At 40.0% G+C, this 15,322-nt stretch overlaps 1 protein-coding gene across 1 annotated transcript in view; it reads left to right on the top strand.

Annotated features, from left to right (window-relative positions):
* LOC127423400 (ras-specific guanine nucleotide-releasing factor RalGPS1-like) overlaps positions 1-15,322 on the top strand; it is a 210,470-nt gene that overhangs the window by 172,942 nt on the left and 22,206 nt on the right. Inside the window, exon 11 of the mRNA XM_051667664.1 lies at positions 1,351-1,418. Within this exon, the coding sequence (XP_051523624.1) occupies positions 1,351-1,418 (68 nt within the window). The remainder of the gene's footprint in view (positions 1-1,350; positions 1,419-15,322) is intronic.

Below are 15,322 nucleotides of genomic sequence, written 5' to 3'. Positions count from 1 at the left end.
TTTTGGAATAAGCATTGAAATTTAAATGTAGGTGGTCATATGTTAATGAGCTCATGACTGTGACATTACTGTGATAATTTCTGAACGAGCCATTTTTGCAGATTAGCTTTAGCAAATTGTTTGGGTGGACTGGGGAGGAGTTTGCCTAAATAGTAAATCAAACTCTATTTCAAGAGCAAGAAAATTGGTGGTGTTAAACTGTCCTTCAAGAAAAGTTGCTTACTCTAATATTTAGTTGTACAACCTTTAGCTTTGATTACGGCACGCATTCGTCGTGGCATTGTTTCGACAACCTTATGCAACGTCACAACATTTATTTCTGTCCAGAGTTGCATTGATTTTTTGTCCGAGAACTTGATGACGGGAGAGTCGAACCTCTCCGTAAAGTCTTCTCCAGCACATCCCAAAGACTTTCAATGGGGTTAAGGTCAGGACACTGTGGCGGCCAATTCATGTGTGAAAATGATTCCTCATGCTCCCTGAATCTTGGCATTGTCGTCCTGGAATATTCCCATGCTGTCAGGGAAGAAAAAATCCATTGATGGGATAACCTGGTCATTCAGTACATTCAGGTAGTCAGCTGACTTCATTTTATTGCCGCATAAAGTTGCTGAGCCTCGACCTGACCAATTGGAGCAACCCCAGATCATAACACTGCCTCCAGAGGCTTGTATAGTGGGCACTATGCATGATGGGTGCATCGCTTCATGCGCGTCCCTTCTTACCCTGACCTTTTTCCATTGCTCCACGTCCAATCTTTATGCTCCCTAGCAAACTGAAGTCGTTTTTTCCTGATTAGCCTCACTAAAGGCTAATCACTGTGGCTTTCTTGAGGCCACACAGCTGTTTAGTGCTTCGTCACATTGTGCATGTGGAAATGCTCTTACTTTCACTATTAAACATAGCCGTGAGTTCTACTGTTGATTTTTTACGATGTGACTTCAATAAGCGTTTTTAGTGATCTCCGATCACAATCATTCAAGATTTTTTCCGACCACATTTCTTCCGCGAAGCTGATGGTTCACCAGTATCCTGTTTTTTTCTTTTGTTGTGTTTTTTTATCTGATCTCATGTAAAAATATTCACATGTAAAAACACTGAAAATACCAATTCTGCTTAAATTCATGTAACAGTAAAATACATTTTGATTGCTAAAAATACAGTCAAAATAATATCATGATGTCATCCAGAAGTCTTATATTGTTTATATGGGATATGCTCTTCAACTAAATTCATCCTCAAAGACTGTGCTGCTGGCCAAACAGTAGCTTTAGAAATCTTAAATATATCAGCCTAAAGGATCATGGAACTTGGTTTTTGGTAGAACTCTTGCTTGTTTTTCCGTTTCAGACTGTCTCTGAAGATTGAACCAGGAAACAGTTCTCCTCGCATATCCACTTCCAAAGAAGATCTCGCAGGTCTGTATATTTGTGCATTTATTCACGTTAATAAGTCTTGATGTCTGTATTGTTTTGTTATTGCAACAGGTCATATCACACACATTGTGTCTTTGCCAAGCCTGCATTACATTGTGACAGTTTTAAAAACAAAAATCTTGTGAAAAATAAACTTGACCCGCTCGTTTCTAATGTTGACTTGTTTCACAAGGATGTGCTAAGTTGTAGGTGCTACACACAGACCGAAACAGCAAAAAAAATTGGACAGACTACCACATTTTACTCTTGTTGTTTGCTCTTCTACTGTTTAGGAATAATACCATCTTTCCTACTTCCCCTTTATTACTTACTGTAACAGGTTGGGCCAAAATGAGTGTCATCAATGAGTAAATGTGGACAGTCATATTTTCAAAGGTCTGACGTCAATAAGTTGCAGAAGTTCAGAATGAGCTGTTTATTTCAATAAATGTTCTTTTAGGACATTTGGCAGCGGCATCTGCAACATCTGAAGGCTGTCCTGAGGTCAGTTGCCTCCACGTCTGAGACCGTCAATCCGCGCATCTTATCATGTGGCTTGTTGAGTGCGTTGCCGCGGAGACATAGCATGTGTGAGCGAGAACCACATTATAGCGACCACGAGGAGGTTAACCCAACGTGACTCTAACCTCCCTAGCATCTGGGCCAATTTGTTGCTTAGGAAGCCTGACTGGATTCAGTCCATTTTACAAATTTAAATTGATAGAACGCAGTGAAATCAAGTTCTAGAATGGTGTTGCTTTAGTTCATTTTAATTAAGTTGAGCAAGCACCAAAAATCCTTTTTTGAGTGTACTATTTTAATTCATTTATTTATTTTGCCTGAGCATTTCATTTAGTTGTCCCATCTGAATGCTCATTGGCTGCCTTAATGAGGTCATCAGCCCCTAGCAGTAGAGTTATTCAAGGGCCCCTGGGGGCTGAGGGGGCCTGTCCTCTTTGACTCAAAGCGAACTGGAGTGGGTCCTAACATAGGTTGAAAAACAGCGTGTAATGTCTCAACAGATCAAATCTACACATCTCACCACCGGCAGGAGGCAGTGATCATTCAGCACAGACTTTGTTTTGGCATCAGAAAACACAATGATGAACTGTAGTCACTGAGCAATGCTTTGAATGTGTGATTGAACTGCCTCCCAGGGCTTTACTGCCTGGTTCTGTTTAAGACAAGCTCTATTACCTTTGCTCCAGTGGTGGCTGGTGTTTTCCAAAAGTGGGGAAGCACAGACTTTTGTTTTTAGTGTTTGCAATGTTGCTCCCAAAATGCTGCTCAAACTGCTTCTCAAAGAGTAAAATTTCTTAATGAAAATGAACTTAGCTCAAAACAAAAGAAAATTGGTTTTTGCAACAAAATAGGTAAAATATCCGATTATGAAAGCTGAAATCTAAAAAGTGTCCTACGTCATATTGCAATTTGCAAATAACTATACGCGTATCTCCGAGCCGCCGAACACCACTTCATATGTTGTCAATCATGTACTTCACTGTTTCAATTGTGGCTCGACCAATCATCATATACAGTAGAGAAACCGGGCTTCCAGGCAGGACGAAAATACACATTGATTGCAAGCCCAATTTCCAATAAGCAATCAGATGCAGACTCCCAGAGAAGCACAGCAACCGAGCGGGACCCAAAATGTGTTTAGAGCCTCTCATCCAGTGAACATTTATTTTTTGACCCATTGATTTGAACGGTCTAGGTTTCTGCCATAAACTCCCACTGAAGCACTGCTTCAGTTGCGTTCAATGGGCCGTATGTCCACTTGACATATTTGTGTAGAAAAAAAGTGGATTACATTACTTGAACAAGCAGTGTGAGAATATTGGAATGCAAAAAGAGTAATATGTAATTTATATCAATTGTTTGTACATACATTATATTACATTTTTCATTGCTGCTTGTTTTTTTAATGAAATTTCAGGGGAAGCCGTGCTTCCCGTTTTAAAGCAGTCGCCTCTGCAACAATGTGTGAGTAGTTCACTGTTAATAGTTTTTGCTGATTTCAAAGAGCTATGCTCTACAAAAATATTAAATAATCGCCGTTTACAGTGCATGCTGCAGACTCAAGATATGTGACCTTATGGGTTTGCTCTTTTTAGGGATGGGACGATATGGTTAGCCATAATAATCACCCAGGGGTGAAGCCTTAGCACTTTCCCTCTCCCCAGACGAATGCTCAAACACACCCTCACTGCCACATACCCCCACCGCCCGACTCAGGCCAGGGAGACATCTGGCCTGCCTACCTCTCCCCCCCACATTCTGGAGAGGAAATCCACGACAGCCATCTGCACCCTCGGCCTGTGGACCACCTCGAACTTAAAAAGCTGTAACGCCAGATACCAACGGGTGATCCGCGCATTAGTATCCTTCATGCGGTGGAGCTACTGGAGCAGGGCGTTATCGGAACAGAGGGTGAAGGCTAACCCCTACAGGTATTATCGGAGAGTGAGGATGGCCCACTTGATGGCCAAGCATTCCTTCTCAACAGTGCTGTATTCTCTCAAAGAGAGTTTCCGACTAATGTTCAGCACTGGCTTTTCCTCCCCTTCCACCACCTGCGAGAGCACCGCCCCAACCCCCGGTGCGTTAACACTACAGGGTAATGCGTCCGTCTGTAAAATAAAAGTGAGTGAGAAGTCAGGTGTATGTAAAAGAGGCCCACCACAAAGTACAGCTTTCACCTGCATAAACGCCTGTTGACACTGCTCTGTCCACTGGACCGGATCTGGTGTTGTCTTTTTAGTAAGATTAGTCAGGGAGCTGGTGACAGCTGAATAATTAGGTACAAACCGATGATAAAAGCCAGCCAGCCCCAGGAACTGTCTTACCTCCTTAATTTGGGGCCACACCTGCCCATGGCCCAAGTGGAAGCCCAGGTACCATACCTCACCCACCCAATTGCACACTTCTTTTGGTTTGCCATGAGCCCCGCTCACCTCAAAGACCTCAGGACAGCCCTCAGATGTTGCAGGTGCCGCTGCCAATTATTACTGTAAATAATGATATCGTCTAAATAGGCAGCGTCGTAAGCACCGTGCGGTCTGAGGACTCGGTCCATGAGCCACTGGAACTCAGCTGGAGTCCAAAACAAACCAATCGGAACTGGCATGAATTGGTGTAAACCGAACGGTGTGGAGAAGGCCGTTTTCTCACAGGATATTGAGGTTAAGGGGATCTGCCAATAGCACATTGTCAAATCCAGTGTCTAATAAAAACGTGCTGTGCCTAACCAATCGAGCAGTTCATCAATACGAGGCATTGGGTATGCATCAAATTTAGACACCGTGTTTACTTTCCGATAATCCACACAGAACCGGACCGACCCATCGCTCTTGGTAACCAGCACTACCGGGCTGGACCATTCACTGTGGGATTCCTCTATTACTCCCATTTCAAGCATAGCATCCAATTCTTCTCGTATCACTTTTTTCTTGTGTTCAAGAACGTACTGAATTTAGTTTTTACTGTTTGAAGGTCCCTCTTCCCAAGCTTCCCGCATGACGTTGAGCACACTGCGCGGCCGATGACAATACAGCAGCTGAACGGGGAAAACCCTGTGTAGGCTTAGGGGACTCTCGAACTGCGAATAACAGGGGTTCAAGCCACTTATCCCAATTCCTAGCATTCTCGTGGACGAACTTATCATATTTTTCAGGGTTTTATTGAATCGTTCTGCCAACCCATCTGTTTGAGTGTGATAAACACTGGTGCGAATCATTTTAATACCCATTAATTCATACAGTTTGCATAGTGTGCGTGACATGAACGTAGTGCCCTGATCCTTGAGGATTTCTTTTGGAATCTCCACTCAGGAGATAATTTTGAAGAGGCACTGCTTCTGGGTATCACGTTGGGTAATCCACCAGAACAAACACAAAGTGATGCCCCAGTGCAGTCCTTTCTAATGGCCCGACAAGGTCCATACCAATTCTTTCGAAGTGGACCTTGATCAATGGAAGCGGGCGCAATGCCGCTTTTGGGCTGGCCGGTGGATTCACCAGCTGACATTCATGGCCTGCTGCACACCACCTGCAGACATCCCTGTGAATGCCTGACCAATAGAAATGGGCCATTAAATGGTTTAGTGTTTTTTCTTGCCCTAAGTGACCAGCCATCGGATTATGATTAGCCGTCTGGAATAGCGTTTTACCGATGGCTTTTCAGTATCAACAATTGGGTTGTATCCTCTTTTGTCTGAGCATCCTGCATCACTCGATACAACCTATCTCTAATAATTGAAAAATGCAGATATGTGAGTGCAATATCTGGCTGGAGGCGCTGACCATCAATCACTTTCACATGATCAAAAGTGTGCCTAAGGGTCTCGTCTCGCGACTGCTCCAGAGGGAAATCCCCAGCAGGGATTCCTTGAAGGGCTGGGGAAGCCGAGTCCTCCTCCTCCCTTACATCATCCTGGCGTGGAGCAGCTGTTGACAGCCCTGGCTCCACTTCCCCAGCCAGCGCATCAGACGCCACATACCAATACGCTTAGTCACAGGACCCATCCACACACATTCCCCTCAATAAAGTAGTAAATGCCTGCCAATTCATTCCCAAAATTAGTGGATGGGTGAGGCAGAAATGAACTGCAGCCCCGACACTATGTTTTTGCCCCGAAATTGTATAGTGACTGTCACTACAGGATACATTTAAATATCCCTGTGCACACACCTCACCTTCATTTCCGCCCCATGCCCAAAGCCTCGTCTTGAGCCAAACATGGGTGGATAGTGGTTTGATTACAACTGGTGTCCACCAAGGCTTGATATGTAATTCCCTTGAAACTCACAGGTATCCAGTACGTTCCAGCTCAATCAGGGGCAGCTAGTGGGGTGTCGGGGACCCGGACCAATGTTTCCATTTCCATCATAGGGCATTGGTCCTGGAGGTGCCCTGGCTCCCCACAACTCCAGCAAACTGGCCCAGACACTACACTTGCAGCAGCAGATTTACCAACCTGGGGGGAAGAGCGAGAAGAGACAGGGGAAACCAAAGGCTGGACAGGGGAGCCGGTTTGGGGTTAAATGCCCCCTGTTTCCAGGGAAGAGGGGTGGGGCGGAAACTAGAGACAGAGGTGGAGCAGGGAAGAGAGAGAGAGTGAGAGAGAAAAGGAGGGCTCATGTGGTCCTTAGCTAGCTAGACGACCTCATCCAGCGATGCCGGGCGGTGGCACTGGACCCATTCCACTGTTCCGGCTGGCAGATGCAGGATGAACTGTGCAGCACCACCAGATCGATGACTTCCTCGGCGTTGTGCTCCTCTGCCAGCAGCCACTTTTGTCAGGCATCAAGGAGCTGTTGGCTGAACGCAAATGGGCGGCCGCACTCGCTTAGCGTTAGCGAGTTGAAGTGCTGCCGGTGTTGCTCTGGGCTGTGGCCGACCCATTGCAGGATGGCTTCCTTTAAGTCCTCGTACACCAGGGGGTTAGATGTTGGGCTGTGAGCTGGGATTCCACGGACAACAGCGGAAGGAGGCAGGCTGCCCACTGAAACTTCAGCCATTTCCACACCATTCTATGAATGACTCTGGTTCATCATGCAGGCCCATTTTCATGAGGGTGACCTGAGTCATGGAGGTAACTGGGTCCGGGGTCGCGGTTGGGCCCCTGGTGTAGCAAGCTCCTGAGCACCTGCCACTTGAGCTCGGAGAATCGCCTGTAAAAGCTGATCTTGCTCTCGATGTAACTCAAGCCTGGTGTTGAGGCTGATGCATAATGGCATACTAGCTTCCTCAGATTCCCGGGTTTCGGCACCACTGTAACAAGTCTCGACTTTGTAGGACAGAGGAAGCGGGATTCGGGTAACGGGTTTCTTTCACTCTTTTATTAATACTTGAAATTCAAAGTCAGGTTGTTTTCAGCAGTCACACTTTGCACACAAATGCATTGCTCTGCTGGGTATCTCTCTCTCCCTCCTGTGGCGTCGGCCCCTCTTTTATCGCTGCCACAATCACAAACAAATAAGCTTTCAAAAATAGTGGGCTACATTCAGGCTGATCAGGTGCAGAACAAGCAATAGAACTGAACAAAACCTGTCCTGAAAAAAGTATGTAAAAGTGTATATTTATATTTTAATAATTTGTTTGTCATCATTATTATAATAAAAATTGTATTTTGTACAAATAAAAAACTCTATATTCTATAAATTAATATTATATCATGAAATAATATTAGGGGTAATATAATAATGATATGAGCTATCACCGTTTGAAATAATGAGCACAATTTACAAGTAATAACATTGAGTTTATATTAATTTTTATAAGTGTGATGAGGAGGAGGGCGGAGCCGGGCCGTGAGTGCGCACGGCCGGCCCCCAATCAGGCTAATCAGCTGAGGAGAGGGATAAAGCGGAAGCAGAGAGATGTGCGTTTATGTTTGTGCCTTTTTAAGTTTTCATTAAACATTGTTTTGACTGTTCAGCCAGTTCCCGCCTCCTCCTTGCCCATCTTTTACCGTGTTACAATAAGAAACGCTAAAAATGTTACTGTCACTTTAAGGGTTCAACGAGCAGCTCACTGTGTTCCGGTTCAGTGAACATCAACGAGAATCTCTCGGTTTCTTTAGCGCATCCATGCTGCGTGAGATTAAAGTTAATATTTATTTTTACTTTTTTATCTGACTGTAAAGAACAGAAAGGATATTAAGACACATTATTCAATGAAAGTGGAGTTGCCTCATCTTTGATGGACACACATTACACGGAGGAAACAATCCGTTTTAATCTCAAGCACTTTTCATTAAAGCAAGGTGATTTTCCAGGTATTCCAGTCCTTAAATTTCTAAAAGCTAAATTCAAGCACTTCAAGGACCTTGTGTGAACCCTGTAAACAGTTTAGAAAAAAGTGCAGTAGGGGTAAAATCAAGCGATAGAGAGATGTTGATCTTTGACGCGTCTTTTCGTTTATGATCACGTGGACAGAAAACAATGTTGCAAATTTTTGAAATATAAAGTTTTGCCACGATATGGTCCATAATTTTTTTGGTTGGTGATATATTGAAATTCAATATATCATCTCATCCCTAGCTCTTTTTACTCAGTCCAGTAAGCAACCACCCAGAACAACTCAGAAACTGAATAACATCACCCTGGCAACCACCTTAATAATGTGTCAGTATGTTTTGCACAGGAAAAATCTGTATTCATGTCTTTTTAAAAGTCATTTTTGTTGTTCCAAATGTCATAATCGGCTAAAAAAAATAAATTATTGTGGGATAGATGTAATATAGAAAATAATAATTGATTGGTGTAGATTTGGTTTATTCAGTGCAAACGACAGTTATGAGTTTAGTTGACAGTATTAAACTGAAAATTCAAAAGGCCTGACACCAGTTTCAGTGCCTGTTGTGAAAGTCACAATATTGGCCACATAATGAACATGTGGGTGTGGATTCCTATTTCTTTTTGAACCGCACCGGCTCATACATTGTAAACACTATTTTCAATAACGTACACACATTGTAAAACTCAGCTTGACTGTTGCCAGAGAAGTCTAGTCACGCGATATGGCAAGCAAGCCGAGCTTTTCCGCTTATAATGTAAGTATACCATCATTTGTAACCATGCTCCAGAGCGTTATAGCCAAATTTAATGCAATAGAGAGTAATATTGCAGTTTAGAAGTTGTTTGGTGGGTTACCATGGTAATCTGTAAGCATTTGACCTCTCTCGCCAGTTTTATAACACATTGTATTCTCGTTTCAAGGCCAGAGGTGAACGTCTACAACGTTTTCCCCTTTTTCATCCACACTTTCCAGATTTAATTGCAGTCCTCTGCAGTAATCACAGTCCTAAATCCACAAAAACAAGGCCAGTGGCTTCAACAAAACATTTTGATTATTAAATAAAGACATTATGTGAACTGGACATTTTTCCCTCATGAAACACAATGACCATCTGAGTATCATCACCAGATGATCTGACTAAATGTGATATAACACGATGGTCTGGGATATTGGTACCATTTGGCGTATTATTAGTCATTCTTTCCACAGATTGTGCCCTTTTCACTTTGTTCTCGAATAACAACATTATTTTGAATATATGAAATATTTTCCTACCAGTCAAAAGTTTGGACACACTAGACTGAATTTACAGTATGTTTCTCATGATCTTAAAGGACTAGTTCACCCACAAGTGAAAATTGTATAATTTACTCACCATCATGTTGATCCAAACCCTTTTGACTTTTATGTTTTAAATAATAAAGTATATTTTGTATATAAAAAATGAAGCTAGTTTTAGGGTCATTAAAGGATTAGTTCACCCAAAAATGATAATTCAGTCATTGTTTACCCACCCCTGTGTTGTTATAACCCTGTATGACTTTCTTTTTCTTAACACAAAGGGAGAAATTGTGAAGAAATGTTGTGCTCAGTGATGTCATACAATGGCAGTTTACCTCTTCAAGCTTCAAAAGAACACAAAAGTATAATTCAGAAGTCTAATAAATTATTCCACGAGATTCATGATTGTTTTGAAAGCATACGATAAGGTTTAGTATCTCCTGTGCACGTTCATGTTAGGGCACAAGAGCAACAGTTCACGCAACACCCTCGCAATATTGGGGCGCTCAAGCAAAAACTCATTTAGTTTATATAAAAACAGGTCCTCCACAGCGATTGTGACAAAAGAACACAACACAGCTGCACACAAAACAGAGAACAGAACTTACTAAACATGTCTGAAGAGTTTGTAGTCGAAGAATTGATGCATTTCTATGCCCAGCCGGTGCCAGTTCACACCAGACAGTTACCCGCGCAATGCCAAAAAGAGAAAACAAGTGATATATAGAATGTACCGTCACTCGTCACGGCTAGATAGGACAAAACTCTAATTACCATTAAAAATATACCTTTTATCACGTGTCGTTTGCCATCAGATTAGGACACGGTGTGACTGTGGCTGCCTGTAGCCTCCTCTATGTTTCTGTTTGATTTCCGAATACTCTGTTTAAAAAAATAAAAGGCTGGGGATAGAAATTAATATATTTATCTTGCATATATGCAGATACTGTATATTATTTAAATTGTACATTGTAACTTGAATTGAATGACAGTTATGCACATTTTACCCCAATTCACATTACCGCAACATGAAAAAAAAATGTATACATCCCCGTAGTACTCTTGGGATGCTGCCTTTCATTTTCAATGCTTTAAATTTTAAAAAATCCGACCCAAAATATACATATTTTTCTCTATACTTAAACATTTAATAAAGGGGGAAAAAATGACTGTTACGATAATGAGAATCATCATTGAAAACGATTGGAATGGTTATGGCATTCAGCCATTTTTTATTTTTTTTATTTTATTTTTTTAGGTTTTTTAACCGATGCCAGTTCACACCAGACGGAGTTACCTACACAGTGCCGAAAAGAGAAAACAAGTGATTGATAGAATGTACCGTCGCTCATCACTGCTTGTTAGGACAAAAACTTTACCATAGAAAATATACCTATTATCACGTGTCGTTTGCCGTCAGATTAGGACACGGTGTGACTGTGTCTGCCTGTAGCCTCCTCTGTTTCTGTTTGATTTCCAAGTACATTGTTAAAAAAAAATAAGGCTGGGCATAGAAATGCATCAATTCTTCGACTACAAACTCTTCAGACATGTTTAGTAAGTTCTGTTCTCTGTTTTGTGTGCAGCTGTGTTGTGTTCTGTTGTCGCTATCACTGTGGATGACTCAATATGAGTTTTCATTGAACGCCCCAATGTCGCGAGGGGGCTGTGTAAACTGTTGCTCTCGTGCCATATCATGAACGTGCACAGAGATCAACGAACAGAGTCAGTGAACATTTTCACTAAATAATACATTAGATTTCAGTTTGTTTCTCACTAAACCTTATCGTATGCTTTCATAACAATCATGAGTCTCATGGAATAATTTATTAGACTTCTGAATTATTATTTTGCATTCTTTTAAAACTTGAAGAGGTGGTCACCATAAACTGTCATTGTATGACGTCACTGAGCACAATTTATTTTTCACAATTTCTCCCTTTGTATTAAGAAAAAGACAGAAAGTCATATAGGGTTAAAACAGCACAGGGGTGAGTAAACAATGACTAAATTTACATTTTTAGGAGAACTATCCCTTTAAGATTTTTTGTGACATTATTTTTATGACAGTTACATACATTTTACTCCCCAATTCTTATTACCACAACGTGAAACAAGATGGCCATTATGATCTTGTTTTTACCGCAAGGTGAAAATTATATATTATTTAAATTATGATGTTAATTTAATGACAGTTAGGTACATTTCCCACCTCCCCGAGTTCGTGTTACTGCAACATGGAAAAAAAAATGATACATCATCGTAGTACTCTTGTGGTGCTGCCTTTCATTTTCAGTGCTTTAAATTGTAAAAAATCTGACCCAAAATATACATATTTTTCTCTATACTTAAACATGTAATAAAGGGGAAATTGTACAAAATGTTACGATAATGAGAATCATCATTGAAAACGATTGGAATGGTTATGAGAATTGCGTCCTGAAATTGATGTCACAATGCGAAAAAATCTTAATGGTCCAAGGTGAAGCCTTCATTTTCTTTATGCAAAATTTAATTTTGGATTTTATTTTTTATTTTATTTTTATTGATTTGGGATACATATGACATTATCTTGACAGGTTTCATAAGAATCACTCAGATAGTTTTGATTTGTTTAACATATTTTGGTCACTACATAGTTATCATACTTGTATTTGTGTTGTTTTGATGAATTTACCAGTATTCCAAAATGTGGAAAATAGTCATAATAAAGACAGAACAGGTGTGTCCAAACTGGTATTTTGATTGGAAATGTACACATTTCCTAATTGGTTTTCATTTATTGAAGGAGATGCTTGTGGCTGCAACGTCTCAGCCAATCTCAGCCACATGGTTACATCACAACAAGAATCGGGTTGGACTGCGGTCTTTCCTAGAGTCCCAGAGCAACTGGCTGTTATGTAACCCATTTGACGTATTTGCGAAGACGTCCGGTGCTTTTGTAAGCCAAAGAGATGAAGTAGTATGCATCAGTGTCTCCGTGAAACTGCGGGCCAAGATTGCAACACAGCAAAACGTGGAACACGTGTGCAGGAACCTATTGATTGCTAAGTATGGTGAACGCCCCGTAAATATGTTTAAATGGAAAAGTACAGGGAGTACACTAGCATATCTATCACTCTGTCTCAGAGAACAGATGCACAATATTTTTCAAATACATCACTGGAAAACTATGAATAGTTGTAAGCGGCCAGCTACAATCTTGTTCAAGGCAAACCGTGTTTGTAACTGACAGGACTGAATCATAGACAGACAAGAGAGTTTCTTTTTTCCTTTTTTTTTTTTTCCCGGGGCTGATCAATTCCAACATCAAATCCTATTTATTTCTCTCACCATTGTCTGGAGAAAATATACAGTGGCCTTGAGAAATATTTGCACACTTAATTCACACTTAAAAATGTCTGAATGTATTTGCTAATTCAATTCAAATTAAGATCAATCAACATAATTTGTGACAATGTTGATTACCACAAAAAAAAAAAAAAAATAGACTCGTCCCTCATTCATTTAAAAAATACAAATACAAATTGTGGTTACAGTGAGGCAATTGCAATGGAAGGGAATGGGACCAGTCCATAAACATTCAGATATTTACTGTTTCAAAAGTAAAGCCACAAGAATAAATATTTTACATGTAACATGATTTTAGTGTGATAAAATAGCTTGCTAACTTTTGTGTAAAGTTATATCTAATTTTACAACATTGTTGCAGTGACAACGTAATGCCATTGAACCCTGTATTCTGGTAAATGGCGTAACGTTGCTAAATCACACTAAAATCATGTTAACATGTAAAATGTTTAGAAACAGTGTGTATTTTAATTTTTATATACTGGCCTCATTCACTTCCCTTGTAAGTGCCTTACTGTAACTGCAATTGTTGCTTTTGTAAAAATGAGGGATGTTACGCCACAAATGCCGTCGATTAAGCAAACCTGGAACATTTCTTAGAAATGTTCCTTTATAAATATTTCGGTAACACTTTCTATAAAGCCCAAAAAGCATTAATAATGTCTCATAATACACCTTATAACATGTTATGCCTTCTCATAGATAATTTTAACCTCTATTATAATACATTATAATTAGTACTGTCAGTTGATTAAAATTTTTAATCGCGATTAATCGCATAATGTTTTGTAGTTAATCGCGATTAATCGCATAATGTTTTGTAGTTAATCGCGATTAATCACAGATTTTATAAGTGCAGAAATTTGACTATATATACTTATTTTCTTGTCAATATTTCCATCTTAGGAAAGAAAATTAAACAATATGTAGCAATATAATGCTTTATTAACATCTTCCAAACAAAGCCTTCCACAATATAAAGACAATGCACTAAAATAGCACCAATTCAAGTAACATTAAACGTTTCCCAAAGTCTAAGTGGGAGTTTGACTAATTGAAAGAACTAGTCCCCACATTGGTTGCATATTCATTGCAATGGGCATTAAATCCTCCACAATATTAATCTGCCGGTAGACTGTGGCTGTCCGCTTTGTTACAGCAATCGTGAAGCTGCGTTCATGATTCGTGGCGACGCCAGCATCCAGCGGCGCTTTAAACTCACAATGAAAAGTGTTTGCAGACAAAAACGTCTCATTCTGCGTTTTGGTGATAGTTAAGGCTTGACGTGCTTCTGTGGTAATTCAAATGCGCCTTACAAAGGCAGAAAAATGCTTGATTTCTATCACAAGTCCCATCTGGACTTGTTTTGTACATCGAATATTGTTAAGAGCTCCTTTCTCCATCATTTTATCACTGACAGGGAAGCGCTGTCAAAGATTCTTTTATTTACTGTGATGAAATAACTTCCTCGGCTCTATCATAGGAGAGAGCGTAACAGTCAACTAGCATGTTATGACCTTGAGCTCCTTGATTATGACAGTCCCGCCCATAGAATGTAAATGGCACTGCCGCGTATGCTGTTTTATGCTTAACTTGTAGGCTCTTTTTGGTAGAAGGGCTCTTGCGCTGTGGCTTGTGCCTAAGTGTAATGACACTTACAAAGGTTCCACCCTTCACACCAGTGTTTACGCTGTATTAACGGTAAATGCATTAATCGCGATTAAGAAAAATTAACACGTTAAACTTTTTTAATTAATTGCATGCGTTAACGCGTTAATTCTGACAGCTCTAATTATAATACTTACCTATTTATAGTTATTCTTTAGAGCATAATACATTATAACACAAGCAACGTCCAATTTTATCTGCAGAAGTTATAATGGGTATGTTTTAAGTAAAGTGACAAAAGCAATGTCTTCTTACGTATAAACATCCATGAGATATTTTTAAGTGGTTATAAGTCATTAGACGTCATGCTGGAAGTTATGTACTTTACACATGCACAAAATGCAAAATAGCACATATTCAATGTAAATTTTGAGATATTATGAAAAACACTTGTATACAAGGTTAAAATATATTTTAAGAAACTCTCTCTGTATGTTGATCACACATGTAGCCAATCTTCTTGGGTGTAAACACACTAAGAAAAAAAAATCAAATTGATTCTATACTGGACTCTATTCAATAAACTTGAATGTTTGTGCATCTTATAAGTTTGACTTGTATGTTACAAGTTTATGTTATGGCTGTTTATAAGAAGATATTGCTTTTATAACTTAACTTAAAGCAGGCAAAGACCACTTATAATATGATCACATCATAAAGCCTTTAGACTGTTTACACTATACAGCACTTATATGACTTTATTAACTTCTGCAGATCAAATTGGATGTTGCTTGTGTTATAATGCATTATACTCTAATGTATAACTATGAATAGGTATTATAACGTAATATAAGGTATATTAT

Source organism: Myxocyprinus asiaticus, chromosome 3 (genome assembly GCF_019703515.2).
Source record: "Myxocyprinus asiaticus isolate MX2 ecotype Aquarium Trade chromosome 3, UBuf_Myxa_2, whole genome shotgun sequence".
Taxonomy (NCBI): domain Eukaryota; kingdom Metazoa; phylum Chordata; class Actinopteri; order Cypriniformes; family Catostomidae; genus Myxocyprinus; species Myxocyprinus asiaticus.
Note: the sequence above shows the minus strand (reverse complement) of the source record. Positions and strands in the feature narration are given on the sequence as shown.